We start from the raw sequence: 15,834 nt of genomic DNA on the forward strand, positions 1-15,834 counted from the left end.
AGTCAGAAGGACTGCAAGAAGGAATGGAAATCGGATTTGTTTCCAGATAGATGAAATTCGGGTATTAAATCACTGACGTAGGTCAATGGTAGGGTTTTCCCCCATCCCCCTTGGCTTTTAATCAGCCTGGGTGTCTTCTCCCCTAAAGGATGAAGAGCACTGACAGCCATCGCTGCTTATAATCAGTAACTCTGATGCTTGGAGTGTTGGCGATGAGATATTTCCATGAGACCTATTTAGATCTCTCCACTTCTACGAGGCTAGTTTTACAGAACGTTGGGAATAAACGGTATGTCAGATATGGCTGAGACTGCGAAGATGATCCGCATGTTTTACATTTTTCACAAATTTTGGGTGAGTGGTTAAAACATTCCCTTCAAGTGTGAGAGTATGTGTGCCTCTGTGTGTGTGCCTCTGTGTGTGTGTGTGTGTGTGTAAGAACTGAAGACCTCTGCTTGATAGTGAGCTCTGTTACATTGTACATAACTCATTCTGGGAATCATAAAATCAATTAAGATGATTTACTTGTATAAAGATACAAAATTTCTCTCACTGAATAGAGCTATTAAGTGTATTGAAGTAGGGGGTGGATGTATTTAGTTTCATTACTGAAGAATTCCACCACAAAAGTCCTCTACTGTGTGTGTGTGCGTGTGTGGGGGTGGGTGGGTGTGTGCCTGTGTGCATGTGTGCTTTCCATATGCATATACATATATTATGTATATATATAAATAAAAGTGTTCTAGGAAACAGATGATTTGGAGAATCTGTCAGTATTCTCTCTGTTGAATTAAACTGCAGTTTTCAGCACTGAGCATTTTTCTTTGGATTCCTACTATGGCATTTCCATCAGTGGTTAAAAATCAAGGTAGCACTTTGGCTCTGTAAAAATAGGGAAAGACCTTAGTGCACTGTGCACTGAGGAGGTTCTGAAGGGAAGGGGGAGCTGGGTAATAGGGGAGGTGGGAAACCTCGTAAAATGGTGCTGCTTTTCTCTTAAATTAGAACCGTGAAACTGAACTGACAGCCATTTTATGTATATTTATGGGACTGGTGGTGAAAAAGAAATCCAATGAAACATTGAAATGTACCACATATGAATAGAACCAGAACAGTTTCTATTGTGGCCTCACCTTTTTAAACACCACAGGCATTTAACTCACTAGGAGTTGCCCATCAACCTTTTAATCAGTGCATGTCATCCAGTTTTCAGAAGTGTGGGAATTAGAAGTGACAGGAGTTTTCTTTGTTTGATTAACAATCCAATCTCTACCCCACTAAAGATATATATAAACTTTGTGTCCGTTTTAAATTTTACAGTGTTATGCTATTATGTTGCTTTCTTTTTTCTTCTCACCCAAACAGGAAATAAAATGTACGCTTGCTGCTCTACAGTAACTTTGGAACAGGACCTCAACAAAAAAATGCATATCTGGATGCTGCAGACGATCGCGTTTGCTTTAACATCACTAGTCCTTTCGTGGGCAGAAAGCATCGAGTATTATGGGGAAATCTGTGATAATGCATGTCCTTGTGAGGAGAAAGACAGTATCTTAACAGTGAGCTGTGAGAACAGAGGGATCATCAGCCTTTTTGAGATCAGTCCACCGAGGTTCCCTGTCTACCACCTCTTGTTGTCGGGGAACCTTTTGAACAGGTTGTACCCTAACCAGTTCGTCAATTACACCGGGGCTTCGATTTTGCACCTAGGGAGCAACGACATACAGGACATCGAAACGGGGGCCTTTCATGGTCTGAGAGGTTTAAGGAGGCTGCACCTGAACAACAACAAGCTGGAACTTTTACGGGATGACACTTTCCTTGGGCTAGAGAGTTTGGAGTATCTACAAGTTGATTATAATTATATTAGCATCATTGAACCCAATGCCTTCAGCAAACTGCATTTGCTGCAGGTGCTGATTCTCAATGATAATCTCCTCTCCAGTTTGCCCAACAACCTTTTCCGTTTTGTGCCCTTAACTCACCTGGACTTGAGGGGTAACCGGCTGAAGCTGTTGCCCTATGCGGGCCTTTTGCAGCACATGGATAAAGTGGTGGAGCTGCAGCTGGAGGAAAACCCCTGGAATTGCTCTTGCGAGTTGATTGCTCTAAAGGATTGGCTGGACAGTATCTCCTACTCTGCTCTGGTGGGAGATGTGGTTTGTGAGACCCCTTTCCGCTTACATGGTCGAGACTTAGATGAGGTCTCCAAGCAGGAGCTTTGCCCCAGGAGACTCATTTCGGATTATGAAATGAGACCGCAGACACCGCTGAGCACCACAGGGTATTTCCACACCACCCCGGCTTCGGTGAACTCTGTGGCCACCTCTTCTTCAGCTGTTTACAAATCCCCCTTGAAGCCCCCTAAGGGGACCCGCCAACCCAACAAGACCAGGGTGCGCCCCACCTCCCGCCTGCCCTCAAAAGACTTGGGATACAGCAACTACGGCCCCAGCATCGCCTACCAGACCAAATCCCCGGTGCCTTTGGAGTGCCCCACTGCCTGCACTTGCAACTTACAGATTTCTGACCTGGGCCTCAACGTCAACTGTCAGGAGAGGAAGATCGAGAGCATTTCCGAACTGCAGCCCAAACCCTATAATCCTAAGAAGATGTATCTGACAGAAAACTACATTGCTCTGGTGCGCAGGGCAGATTTTGTGGATGCCACCGGGCTGGATTTGCTGCATCTGGGCAATAATCGTATCTCAGTTATTCAGGATCGGGCTTTTGGGGATTTAACTAACTTGCGAAGACTGTACCTGAATGGGAACCGGATTGAGAAGCTGAGCCCAGAGCTGTTCTATGGGCTGCAGAGCCTGCAGTACCTCTTCCTTCAGTACAATGTGATCCGGGAGATAGAGGCGGGCACCTTTGAACCCGTTCCCAACCTCCAGCTCCTGTTTTTGAACAACAATCTGCTGAGATCTTTGCCCGGGAACATTTTTTCCGGTCTGTCTCTCTACAGGCTGAGCCTGCGCAGCAACCACTTCTCCTACCTGCCGGTGAGCGGGGTGCTGGATCAGCTGAAATCCCTGCTGCAGATCGACCTGCACGAGAACCCCTGGGACTGCACCTGCGACGTGGTGGGCATGAAGCTGTGGCTGGAGCAGCTCAACACGGGCGTCCTGGTGGACCAGGTCATCTGCGAGTCGCCAAAGAAGTTCGCCCAGAGCGACATGCGGGCAGTGCGGGCGGAGCTGCTGTGCCCTGACTACTCGGACATCGTCGTCTCCACGCCCACGCCGTCCTCGGGCCCGCTGCCGGCCCGCAGCACCCCCTCCTCCTCTACCGTGCGCCTCAACGGCACGGCGGCGGCGGGCGGCGCGGCGCCCGCGGGTGGCGGCGGCGGCGGCTCCTCCGTGCCGCTCTCGGTGCTGATCCTCAGCCTGCTGCTGGTCTTCATCATGTCCGTCTTCGTGGCGGCGGGGCTATTCGTGCTCGTGATGAAGCGGCGCAAGAAGGGCCAGGGCGACCACGCCAGCGCCAACAACTCCGACGTGAGCTCCTTCAACATGCAGTACAGCGTCTACAGCGGCGGCGGCCACCACCACCACCACCACCACCCGCACCACCAGCAGCACCGAGGCGGAGGCGGCGGAGGCGGCGGCGGCGGCGGCGGCGGCGGGGCGGCGCTGCCCAAAGTGAAGACCCCCGCCGGGCACGTGTACGAGTACATCCCGCACCCCCTGGGCCACATGTGCAAAAACCCCATCTACCGCTCCCGGGAGGGCAACGCGGGCGAGGATTACAAAGACCTCCACGAGCTCAAGGTCACCTACAGCAGCCACCCCCTGCAGCCCGCGGCGGGGCCGCCGCCGCCGCCGCCGCCCGGCGGGGAGGATGCGCCCCAGCGCAGCCCCGCGTACAGCGTGAGCACCATCGAGCCCCGGGAGGAGCTGCTCTCCCCGGTGCAAGACGCCGACCGCTTTTACAGGGGCATTTTGGAGCCCGACAAACACTCCTCCTCCTCCACGCTGGGCACCCCCGGCTCCACCCTCCCTGACTACCCCAAGCTCCCCGCTGCTTTCACCTACTCCCCCAACTATGACCTTAGGCGTCCCCACCAGTATTTGCACCCGGGGCCGGGGGACGGCAGGCTCCGGGAGACGGTGCTCTACAACCCCCCGAGTACTGTCTATGTAGAGCCCAACAGGAACGAGTACCTGGAGCTAAAAGCAAAACTAAACGCAGAGCCGGACTACCTCGAAGTGCTGGAAAAACAGACCACATTCAGTCAGTTCTGAGAAACACCCCTCTCCACCCCCCCCAACAACTCCAGCAGCTCCTTCTCTAGAGTATTTGTATTTAACAACCACACGCAAAACAAAGAAACATAAACGCTGACCTCCGCCCCCCCCCCCCCCCCGCCCTTTAATTCGTTTTGTTGTAGGGTGAAGTGCCTTGGCACAGGATTTTTCAGCTTTGGGGAATGATTCAGAAAGGGTGTGCTGTTTCTTTTTTCTTTTCTTTTCTTTTCTTTTCTTTTCTTTTCTTTTCTTTTCTTTTCTTTTCTTTTCTTTTCTTTTCTTTTCTCTTTTCTTTTCTCTTTTCTTTTCTTTTCTTTTCTTTTCTTTTCTTTTTTCTTTTTTCTTTCCTTTTCCTTTTCTTCCCCCCCCCCATGTTTGTAAGTAGGAAACCACCTATTGTGTAAACGGGGCACAGCACCTGCATTATGTGTGTGCCGGTGTGTGCTTGGGGAAGGCGGCAGGAGGGTCTTGTCAGGTCACATTGTTCAGGTTACAAGTACGAAAGTCGTGGTCACCTTTCTTTGGACAGACATTGTTTAATTTTATTTTCTTTCTGGTTGAAGAGTACAGCGCACATTTTCCCCTTTTAGCCATGGGTGAGTCTAAATGGCTTTTACGGAGAGATTAGCACACCCCAACTTTAATATAAGGTTTCCTTTTTTTAAGGATGTGTTTGTATGCTTTCTGGACTTTTGAATTAAAAAATATATTATGATCTTTAAAAGGATCACCGTAGATGTGGACAAATCATTAAAGAGTGCAGAGATATATGATCCATAAGTGGTTAGTGAAAATAACTTATTGATGAAATATAAAAAATATTTTATTGTAGCACCTATTTTTATATGCACATTAGCATTTCTCTTTCCTTCACTATTTTAGGGCCTAATCCTGCAATTTCTTACTCACTTAAGTATCTGTACTCATGAAAGAAGTCCCAACTTAGGCCTTCATCCTGCAGGCACTTAAGCACATGAACAACTTTACTCATGAACAACTTTACTCATGTGTGTAGTCTCCATAGACTCACTCATGGAACGAAGTTAGTCAAATGCCCAAAAGACTGTAGTAGGGTAGAGGATGCAGAGCTGTTCTTACAAGTAGAATTACTGGGAAGTTTAAGTGTTTTTTTCTTTTTTCAGGATGGGGTCCAAAGTCTGTGGGTTGCTCAGAAGTGTTGCACTACATTCAGAGCTCTTTTTCCAAAGCTGATGTAGTATTGGGGAACCTTTTAAATCATTACAGTTAACACCAGTTATGACCAAATCTTAATAGACAATCTAAGACGTATAATCTGGTCACAATAGAAAAAAAAAAATCATGCTTCTCTATTTAAAAAGGTACCTTTTAGCAACCTCCTGCTAGGACACATGGTTGGGCAAACTAGTGAGGGACATATAGAAATCATTCATTCTAGCAAGAAAAGAATTTTTTTTTTAAGTCAACCAAAATATAATGATTTGACAACTGTTGTAGCCAGTTTCTGATTGTTTAGTCAAGTACAATTGCACTTGTACAGATCCATGTGTTTACTGGCACCTTGAAAGACCAAATGATGGACTGTACACATCTATATACAATGTCTTTACCCCTCTGGGCAGCAGGCAATGGCAAGGATATTCATAAACACAGCATCACTGTAAGATGGGGCAACTGATGTCTCATATGTATCCCCACACATGTGATTTTTTAATAGTTTCTGAATAAACACTTGATAAATATTTCAAATGTAAGAACATGAAGTAATGAGTATCTGAAGTTTAAAATTTCTTGCCAGAATCATCTGTTCATATGTCGAATTCTCTTTACTAGCAATCAATCTGCCTGATCAGAAAGACCAAACAGTTTCAAGCATAACATGTGTTTTTTATTTTCAAAACACAGTATACTGTAATTACCAGCATATATAACATGGGTCAGAGAGCGATACGTAGGTATGTGTTTCACCAACATGTTTAATAGGATAGCTTTTTATTTACATTTTGTTTTCTTTACAAAGTCTTCTTTAATGTATGGAACAGGGTAAGTGATATTTCACATGAGGTTTTGTCTTTCTTCGTTAGGTTATCATGTTTGGTATTGTTTGCACTGTTACTGACATGTACATCTTTTATTGCAAAAGGGCTCTGTTCTTTTCTGCTTTTCCTATTCACGTGCAATATGCCCCCCTTTAAAAAACAAAGCTCTATAACTTGGTCTGTTGGAATTCAAGATAAATGTCTTGTCAGCATGTGTTCTTCTCTCTATGCCACCCACACAAAGCAAAAGCAAAAAAAAAATGCATGACTATCTTTAGCTTGGACAGTTTAGTAAGTGGACTGTTATTTAGATTTGAAATGCAAATATAAGAAGTGCTCTTTTGTCACGAAAAACAACACATGGCTATTCTGCGTACTGCTCTTGATCTACTGCAGACTTTTTATTGACCCTAGTGAGAGATGTGAGTGTTGCTGACTGAGGTGCAGTTCTAGAGCCCTTATTTTGAATTACTTCCCATCTAACCACTGAAAACAATGGCCTGGTTCTCCTTTCATTTAAACTTAGTGTAGGGACACTGTTGTTAAATGGGTATAAGTAAGCAAATTTTCAGCCTCGCTGGTTTCGTCATTCACTAGGAGGAACACTTACTCTGTAAGGCTTGAATGAGAAGGTCCTGCAAGCAGTGTGTGTTCTTTCACATATATATATATTGTTTCTCTATAATTCTAAACTTCTCATAGATAGGAGTTTGCACTGATTTCAACAGAAATGTAGGATTAGGTCCTTAATGTGAAAGGTACATTTTACATGGCATTCTGCCACAAAGAGGCAGCATCCACAAATGAGTAAATGAGCAGGAATGGCTTGAATTTATAAGAAATAACTGATAGAAATGCCTCAGCAGTCTGTTTATGCTCACACAGTGATGCTGCCATTTCTGAGGCCAGTAGTATTGCTGCCTCCTTGTTTTCTCCACACACTTGATAATTAGTACTGATAATTTTTTCTAAGGGTCTACACTAAAATAAGAACAATTAGTTTAAAACCCTTCAACTTCCCATCACCAGTAGAAAAAATAGATTATCAGTTCCACTGTTGCGGGGAAAAAAGTAAATGACATCAGTTACCTTCAGAAAGTGCATTCTTTAAGAGGAATCCTTAGAAAGGGATACAAAGTGTAAAATAATATTGTTTAGTCCATAATTATCCTGAAATACACAAATACACCTGAAAGGGCTATTTTCGAATGAAGACTTTAACAGAAGTAGGATTTCCCACTCAGTTGCTACAATGATATATTATCTGTGGAAAATTACAGCTTGAAAATGTAGATGGGAATGTCAAATGACAAAGGGAGATGTGCTTCTGATTTGAAAACACAAGATGATTTGTTTGAAGAAAAAAAGGTTGTATAAAAATATGACCTCTGTTTTGTTAGCAAGATCAGTGAAACCTTCTACATGATGATCTGCTGAGTTAGTGCTGACCAAAGGGGTAAAAGTGTAAAAAAAAACAACCAAAAAACATTATTTTAAGAATTATGAACACTATGTTAGCTTGTGGGTCATTGGGCTGATTTCTTTTTTGCTCTAATTTTTTTTAGTCTTTTGACAAGTAATAGTGAGCTTACTGAAAGACCTGTACAACCTCACATTTTCTTTTAAAAGTGCAAGAAATTCTATGATAAAAGAGGAAAAAAGGTAGAAGAGAATCCTAGTTTCTCAATGTAACTACTAGAATCAAAACATGGATTGTAACAATATACAGCATTTATTCTTAACGAGTCAAAGAAATATTCTTTGAGCTTTTTCTTTTTACTTTCTTTATCCAATATTGTGCCAATTGTGTAATGAATTTAATTTCCTAAATACTAAATGGTGAGTTTAGGTGTGATTTCTTTCTTTTCGCTTTCTAAAATCTTCCTTCCTTCCTTCCTTCCTCCCTCCCTCACTTACTTCCCTTCCTCCCTCTCTCCCTTTTGTCCTTTCCCTTTTCCTTTCCTTTTCCCTTTCTTTTGCTTTAGTTTTTTTTTTGTGTTATATACTTTACTCCTGTCTAATAAAATGTGCTGAACTTCACTTGGCTAGTCCCAGAAGATATCCCTGTAATTTCTAGACATTCTTACAGATGACTTGAAACACCAAACATTGTGTCAGTTGTCATCAATTAAAAATCTGACATAAAAGCAGTTTCCACTTGTATACTCCTACAGCCAAAATTCTTGCACTTTTTTTACACTGACCTCCCATTATTTTAATGGTCGCTTAAGCTTGTAAAAACATGCACAACTGTATGCTGCAGTATTTCATTTCTGAATGTTCTCCTATGTTTTCATTTTTTTTTTCCCTATAACATATAGCTAATTCTCAGGAGTATTCTTTTTAGGAATGCATATTAGAGGTGTTGGTAACTTTTCTCATATCAAATAATAATTTAATTGTTAATATGACAAAATTAATGGTAAAATACTATTAAAAATGAGCCTATGACCCATAGAAAACACATCTTAGAAAACAGGTTTGAAAAAGCAGTAATAGTTAATCAAGGTTGTTGGTAAAATATGGAGGTAACATCTTGGTTCTGTAGGTTGTTTAGGCTTATATTTAGCTGGAGCTCAAATGTCTGACTAGGCTTCTCACAGAAACTTAAATGGTGTTTCCTTAATGCATATGGTTCCCTCTCAGGGACACAGTCCCTTAAGGTACTATACCTTGAAGGATCTGACATGATGACTGGGTAAACAAGAATGTCTTCGGCAGGTTCTTTATACTTCTCAGTGTCTTTGGAGAGGCTGAATGGCCCTTCTTTTGGGTAAAGATTGGCATACTGACATGCAGAGTCTCCAAACCAGCCTCTAGAGAAGGGGCCAAACTCTTTGTCTCATGCAGATTGGAGAACATTACTGGCACTACTGGCATTAAACAAGAAATTGAAATAGAGATAGAAGAGAGTGAATGAAAGACAATTTCTATAGCTGTCAGTCTTCAAATGGTCTTAATATTTGTTTTGATTATTTGATTGTAGGGAATTTGTACCTCCTTTCTGCAGCATCCATTTACTCTGGAAAATGTGGAACCTCAAGCTAAAGAGTGATACCGGGATGGAGAAGTAGACAGGTGTGCTGGTTCTGTGGGAGGAAGGGACAGAAGAGCAGCACTCTGAAAAGGGTGGCCCCAACTGCTTGTTCATTTATGTAATTTCCCTACCTTTCCTAAAAGCTTTGTGGTGTGCTCTGTTGAGGTGAGAGCACATAAATCTCCTTGCACTCCAGCAATACTCTCCTGCGGATCTGTGTTTATCCATCTATGTATAAATACTATCCCTAATATAAATACCACATATCTTTACAATTTTTATCACTTTTCCTTTTCATTATTCAGCTACATTTCAAAGTACTTCATAGTGTAATAATACTCCAGAAATACTATGCACACCTATGTTTTAGAACAACTGTTTATTCTTAAAATACTGAAAAGAACAGTGTTAGTAAACAGAAAGAGATGCATTTAGGTCCTAGGAACCAGAGGCATTTAATTAATTGAATATCCAAAGAAATAAAGTGTAATGAAGTTTGTAATTAAATGTTCATCAAATTAACTATTTAACTTACAGATAATGGGCCACTTTCTGCTTCTAGTTGTATAAGTATGAAACCGGAATCCACTGACTTAAGGAAATTACAAAAGATTTATCCTACTTTTATGAGTTTGGCCTTATAGCACTTAAATAAGCCATTCTAATAGCATTACTGTTTTGTAAAGGGAGAAATTTGAATACAGTAATGATAAACATTTGTTAGTTCTGCTCTGTACCCCAAAAATGAATTACATATACTTCTAGTCTGTTGGCATATTAACTGAACATTAATTTAGTATAGCACTTTAAAATTTAGCTTGGGACTATTTTGACCTGACTATGTGGGAAGTTCATCTGACATCTGCATACACAAATGTGGCCCTTTGGTATGATGGACCACATGAACTGACAGCATACTTGTATTTAATTTTGTGGGCTTGATACTGAAACCTTGAATTAGATAAAAATGATTTCCTCTATGGTGGTTTTGCCATGGAAGATGCCGTTACTTTTACTGCTGTTTTGCAGCTTCGTATATAGAATATATTTAAATCTGGCAGAAAATTAAGGACCATGTTTGAAGAATTTTTCTGTTTGGACACATGATGATTACTGCTGTATATCATGAGGTCCTGGATGACCTTTCAAAAATATAAGTCTAGATTGAGGTGAAATAAAGAGTTGAAATAGTAATTGTTTAGTTCAATATGTCATGTAATAAAACATTTTTTTCTCATGATTTCAACATTATACCTGATATTATGAATATCAGATTATCAACACATGCTGGTAATTTTGTACCAATACTGCAGCAAAAACTTTATTGGGTAATGGGACAAAGTGTTAGATTGCTGTTGTCAGAGACATCATATCACCTTTAATCAAAAATATATTTAAATGTAAGTACTGACTAAGTTAGATTCTTAAAGTAAAGCCTGAAAGGTGACAGCCTGGTACAGTTCTCTAATTAAGGAAAACAGAGTTTAATTCAGAAGTAGATATCTTTTTTACCTTTTTAGCACCTGCATTTTTAAAACTGTATATATATATGTATATATATGCATGTATACATGTATACATGCATATATATATTTTTTCTTTAAGTAACATTGTCTATATTGTGATGCAGAATATTTCCATGTGTGTTTTGAAAGCTTTTAGACCTGGAATGTGGCACAGGATTTGACTGCTATTTCACACAGAATCACAAAAAAGTCACCCCAGTCCTGCAAGACTTTGACTTGTCTAATATATTAATATAAATGTAAGTTTTGGGTGTCTAGGAACAAAGGATCAGGCCCAAAGCCAGCTGGCAACTTGCTGAATGTAGTTTGGGTGCAGTCATATTCCTGCATCTTGAAACTTTACTCTTCACATTTGAAATAATATTCTATAACATGAGTGGCCTGAATTTAACTTTGCTGTAACTTCTTTAAGATGATAGCAATTAATTTGTCTAATCAAATGAATAAACACATACCAAGTGTATTTATGAAACTGAAGCCAGTCATTACAAAGCTCTCAATATTAGATATCTAAATTTAGCTGAAAATAAATAATTCAGAACTGTATTTAATTGTGTAGTAACTGTTGCATGACAAAAATTGGTCTCTTTGTAAATGCTGATCTTAGATGAAATACTCAGTTTTTCAGTCACAAGTACAGTAAAGCTGGAGGTCCCAATGGTAATTGCTCTCTACTGAAATTAAAGCAGGGTTGTTCACTGTAATGAAACTCTTCAGCTGTGATACAGTTTTCTCATTGTAGATTCTATTTTAAAATTTATAAAATTAGAAATTATAAACATTTTCAGGTTGGCAACATATTTATTTGAATCAGCTATGTCAGTACATTTATCTAAAATTTATTTATAATCCAATTTTAAATAGTTTTCACATAGTTTTTTAAACCATTCATAGAACTATTTATCAGTGATATAATGGTGTGGTTACATGATCTTAGGCTTAGTTAGATGAAGTACTGCACATTCAGATTTTATCTGATAATACATAGCAAAACATGCATATAGGATACAGTATCATTCACATTAAGCTCAAAATTCAAGAATATATACACTTTTCTGTTCTTAAATTTATAAGAAATGCCTATATGAAGATTAAAGAACTTGAACCATATATTTTCAAAGAACAAATATTCTGCTGAATCTTTTCCTCCCAAGTATAACTGTCTTGTTTTAGTGATGACAAAAAGTGCATCAAAGGAAAAATGACTAGTCAGTATATTTGATGTTTTTGAGGTGAATGAAAATTCTCCTATTGATTTCATTTTTTGAAAGTTCTGAATAGTTTGTCTTAAGTTTTTGTTTCCTTCTGCAATATTATAGACTGTTTATCAGTTTACATTGCATAGGGAAACTCTAAGTTGCAAAGATTTTTCAGATAGCACCTCAATCAATTATAACTTCAGGTGTTTCTAAAGGTTATTTTCTTTTTCACCGATTAAGTTACTCATAGCCTTTTTTGGGTGGATATTTTTAGTCTATTTCCATCCAAAATTAGTGTGCAATGTAGTCAATACTGGTTGTGGCAACAATTTCCAAATATTATAGATTGATGGCTTCCTGGAGATTATAACATTAATATTTGAAAATAACAGTCTAGGTGTATAAACTGGAGGTAACAGTTGTGCATTTTCTATTTTAATTTTCTGTTTTCTTGTCTTATTCCTTTTTCTTAAACATTATTTTGAATCAAACTGGTCACCTTTGTTTTGTAGCATACTTTTTATTTTATTTTGTGCATGGAGCCCAGTTGTCTGCAGAAGGATCTAAGTAATGTTCTTAAGTATGCATATTTTCTTGTAAAGAAAGATATTGTACTCTTTATATTGGTATTGTTTTTCTAATCAGAATTACATGGTCTACTTTTTCACCTTCCCACTGCTTTTTACAGTATTGTGAAGAGGCTCAAGAGTTTACCTGTGTAGCTCTGACAGCTAGAGTAGGACCTTAAGCAAAATCCTTGTCAAAGTTGATGGAAATTATGTTTTAGGTGTTGTTTCAGATAGAGAATTTTTTGTAAATTCTATCTATAGCATCATTAGTGTAAATCTGTAACATGCATACATACATATACATATAGTTATATAATTAGCTTTGTAATACTTTTACTTTATATTTATATGTATGTATGTATAGGGCACCAATGCAGAATGAAGCCTTTTTTTTTTTAATTCATCTTCCCTCTAAAAGAGTAACTCTTTCACACATAGCAATGCTTATATAATGGATTTTTTCAGCACAGTAGTTAAAGTGGTATAATGAACTCCTTGTTGACAGTTTCTGACAAGGTCTGAAATGTTTCTTTATACCTTTTTGACACAGCAGGTAATAGCTGCTAACAAAATAGATGGCGATGTACCATAATATCATGCTAAACAGTAAAATCTATTGGGCTTATTGTACAATATATTACTTAAAGTTTAAAACTGTAGAAGTCTACTAATATGTATTGTACTAACTTGTACATCAAAACTTCTTTAACAAATCCATTAATTTTTTCCTAAATAATAAGTTGCTACTCTTTTGAGAAAATTTGTTTCTATAAATACAAAAAATAGATGAGATAATGATTCTAAATTCATCAATTTTTAGAAATATTATTGAATGTATTTATAATGGGTAATAATTTTTCATCCATATGTGAGTTTATATGCTGAACATGTTCCATAATTTTCAGTATATTTTATATACAGAATGTTTTCTGTAATTAAATATTTCTTAAGATTTCTCTGATTACATAGAAGTTTTTGTTAGATTTGGTCTTAGGATCAGAGGTTTAATTGTGGAGAGAAATGACATCCTCTCATCATTTTCTCTCTATAAAATTTTTCTTGGGAGTTATTGTCCAAATGAATTGGACATTTTTTTTAAAGCTACAATATGTATTTATTTTATCTCACTTGCTATTTGAATATTTGAGAATTAGTTATTGCTGTACCTAATCATCCAGTGAAATATCAAAAGTTCCCAATTCTGCCCTGATCAATATTATGTAATTTCAACTTACAGTTACATAATGACATTCTTTTTCTCTTATGTTTGTTTTATACTCAGTTGCCCTTACCTCCTGCTCTGTATGTTGATGTAAGGCCTCACACATGATCACTTAATTATTAAAGCTCGGTATTGCTTCACAACCCTAATGGAAAGATAATTTAACACAGTAATGAAGAAAAAGGTTCAAAGACCAGGCTTTAACTTTATGACTGCATACACATGAATAATTTGATTGATATAAGTAATCTCATCAAATTCAGTGGGATTTTTGTGTAACAACTTTAGTGTTTGGAAAATAGACCTTCAGATATGTGCCTGACACATATAGACTTGAGTCACTCCTTTAGTCTGATTTCTGATTTGCTTGAGTGGGAATTCCTGAAGATACTAGGATAATAATTACTGTGACTAAAGTCTTTTCTTCCTCTAAAAAGGGAGCAAAAACTCAATATAACTTTGTCTGTGCTCATGCAGACAATACACAATTAGATTTGTGTACCAAACAGAGAACATTATAGCATCTTGAAATGCTCAGAAAAGCTGAGAGAGTTTGAAATCTAATGCTGCTCCAATTTCTGCAAGGATTACTTTTTGTTTTATTTTGTTTTGTTTTACTGTTTATTGAATGTTACTGTCTTGAAACAGTTACTCATAATAATGCTTAAGTCTGATGACAATAAGGTACTAGGAGGGTTAATGAATATTTTTATTTATTTAGAGATTTGAACTGTAAAGCCATATAAGAAATATAAACATCTATATGTTTTGAATTTCTTCATTTAGGCTTTGCTTCTAACAAAGTTTAGATATTTTATTTGAACAGGAACTACAGAATTTGAATGAACTATAATTATAAAGATATTTCATAGCTATCTTCCAAAGGTTTCAGTTAGAACTGTTGTTGTTGTTGTTGTTGTTGTTGTTGTTGTTATTGTTGAACTCTGAAAAATCAGACTGTATTTATTTTTGGTACTAACTGGAGGTGAGGTTTTTAGGAGGTGAGTGAACAACTGGCTAATATCTGTATACCTCTCTGTGTTAGAAAGAGTTAAATGCCATACCGATGAAATAGGAACTCCTTTTTAGAGAATTCATGTTTTGGGAATATTGTCAACTTATATTTACCTCTGCATTTTAAATATATAAAAGATAAATGTTGTCAAAACTATTTCTTAACACTGAGAAGAAAGAAGGTATTTACAGGGCAGAGAATCTGAAAGCAAGGATTGTTGTTAACAGAAGTGAAAACGGTATGATTTTATTTTCATTGTCCAAATAGACTGATGAAAAAGTAAAAACCTATAGTATGCACATTACTGAATACCTAGAATATTGAATATATCTATTTATGTTAAATGTAGTGCTTTAACCCTTACTGTCAGATTCTTACACATGAAAGAGGTTTTAGCTAGAGTTAGAGCATCCTAGTCAGAATACAGGCAGATGTTTTGGTCTGATTTTTTGTAACTTTAGAAAAATGCATTTGATGGGTTTGGTCTTTTTAATTACATGAGAATCAAAATTCAAAGCCTGAAATTATGGTGTCGCAAAATGTCTCAGTGCCCGGACGAATAGTCATTCATCAGCAGCATTAAAATTGCTACAGCAAGCTGAAATCTGAAATTAAGATATGGTGTTGTGTGACTATAGGAGGTATTTGTGAGAGTGCTTTGTTGACAGCTAATTGTTTATTATGTCTTGTACTTTTCTAACACCTTTCTTCCCAAAGGATCCTAAAGTGCCTTACAAAATTAGGGCCTGTTCCTGCCCTGATTGAAGTCAATGGGAGCACTGCCAATGGGAACAGCACTAGGCACTTAAGAACCTAATAAAAGCTACATTCAAACATTACTTCTCCTACCACTGAAACGTGTAACTGTTCAACTTACACAGCAATACTATCCAGTGCTTTAGACAGGAAGTGAATATTATCGTACCCAGATTGCAAATTTAAAGAAATAAAATCTAATTTTAAAGGGGTCCAAATGGTAAGGTTAATATTTCAACTAC

General features: G+C 38.3%; 1 protein-coding gene across 1 annotated transcript; it reads left to right on the top strand.

The window, feature by feature from the left end:
- The first annotated feature begins 311 nt into the window (after positions 1 to 311).
- Positions 312 to 4,348, top strand: SLITRK5 (SLIT and NTRK like family member 5). Its single transcript, XM_067289691.1, has 2 exons — positions 312 to 354; positions 1,366 to 4,348. Exon 2 carries the CDS (start codon positions 1,374 to 1,376, stop codon positions 4,245 to 4,247), a length of 2,874 nt encoding a protein of 957 aa, XP_067145792.1. The 5' UTR covers positions 312 to 354; positions 1,366 to 1,373; the 3' UTR covers positions 4,248 to 4,348.
- The last annotated feature ends 11,486 nt before the right edge of the window (positions 4,349 to 15,834 follow it).

The sequence above is a fragment of the Apteryx mantelli genome, chromosome 1, assembly GCF_036417845.1.
Source record: "Apteryx mantelli isolate bAptMan1 chromosome 1, bAptMan1.hap1, whole genome shotgun sequence".
Taxonomy (NCBI): domain Eukaryota; kingdom Metazoa; phylum Chordata; class Aves; order Apterygiformes; family Apterygidae; genus Apteryx; species Apteryx mantelli.

What these genes read in the sequence shown, in the direction of transcription:
- SLITRK5 (XM_067289691.1), top strand. Translation starts at nt 1,374, where the DNA reads ATGTACGCTTGCTGCTCTACAGTAACTTTGGAACAGGACCTCAACAAA.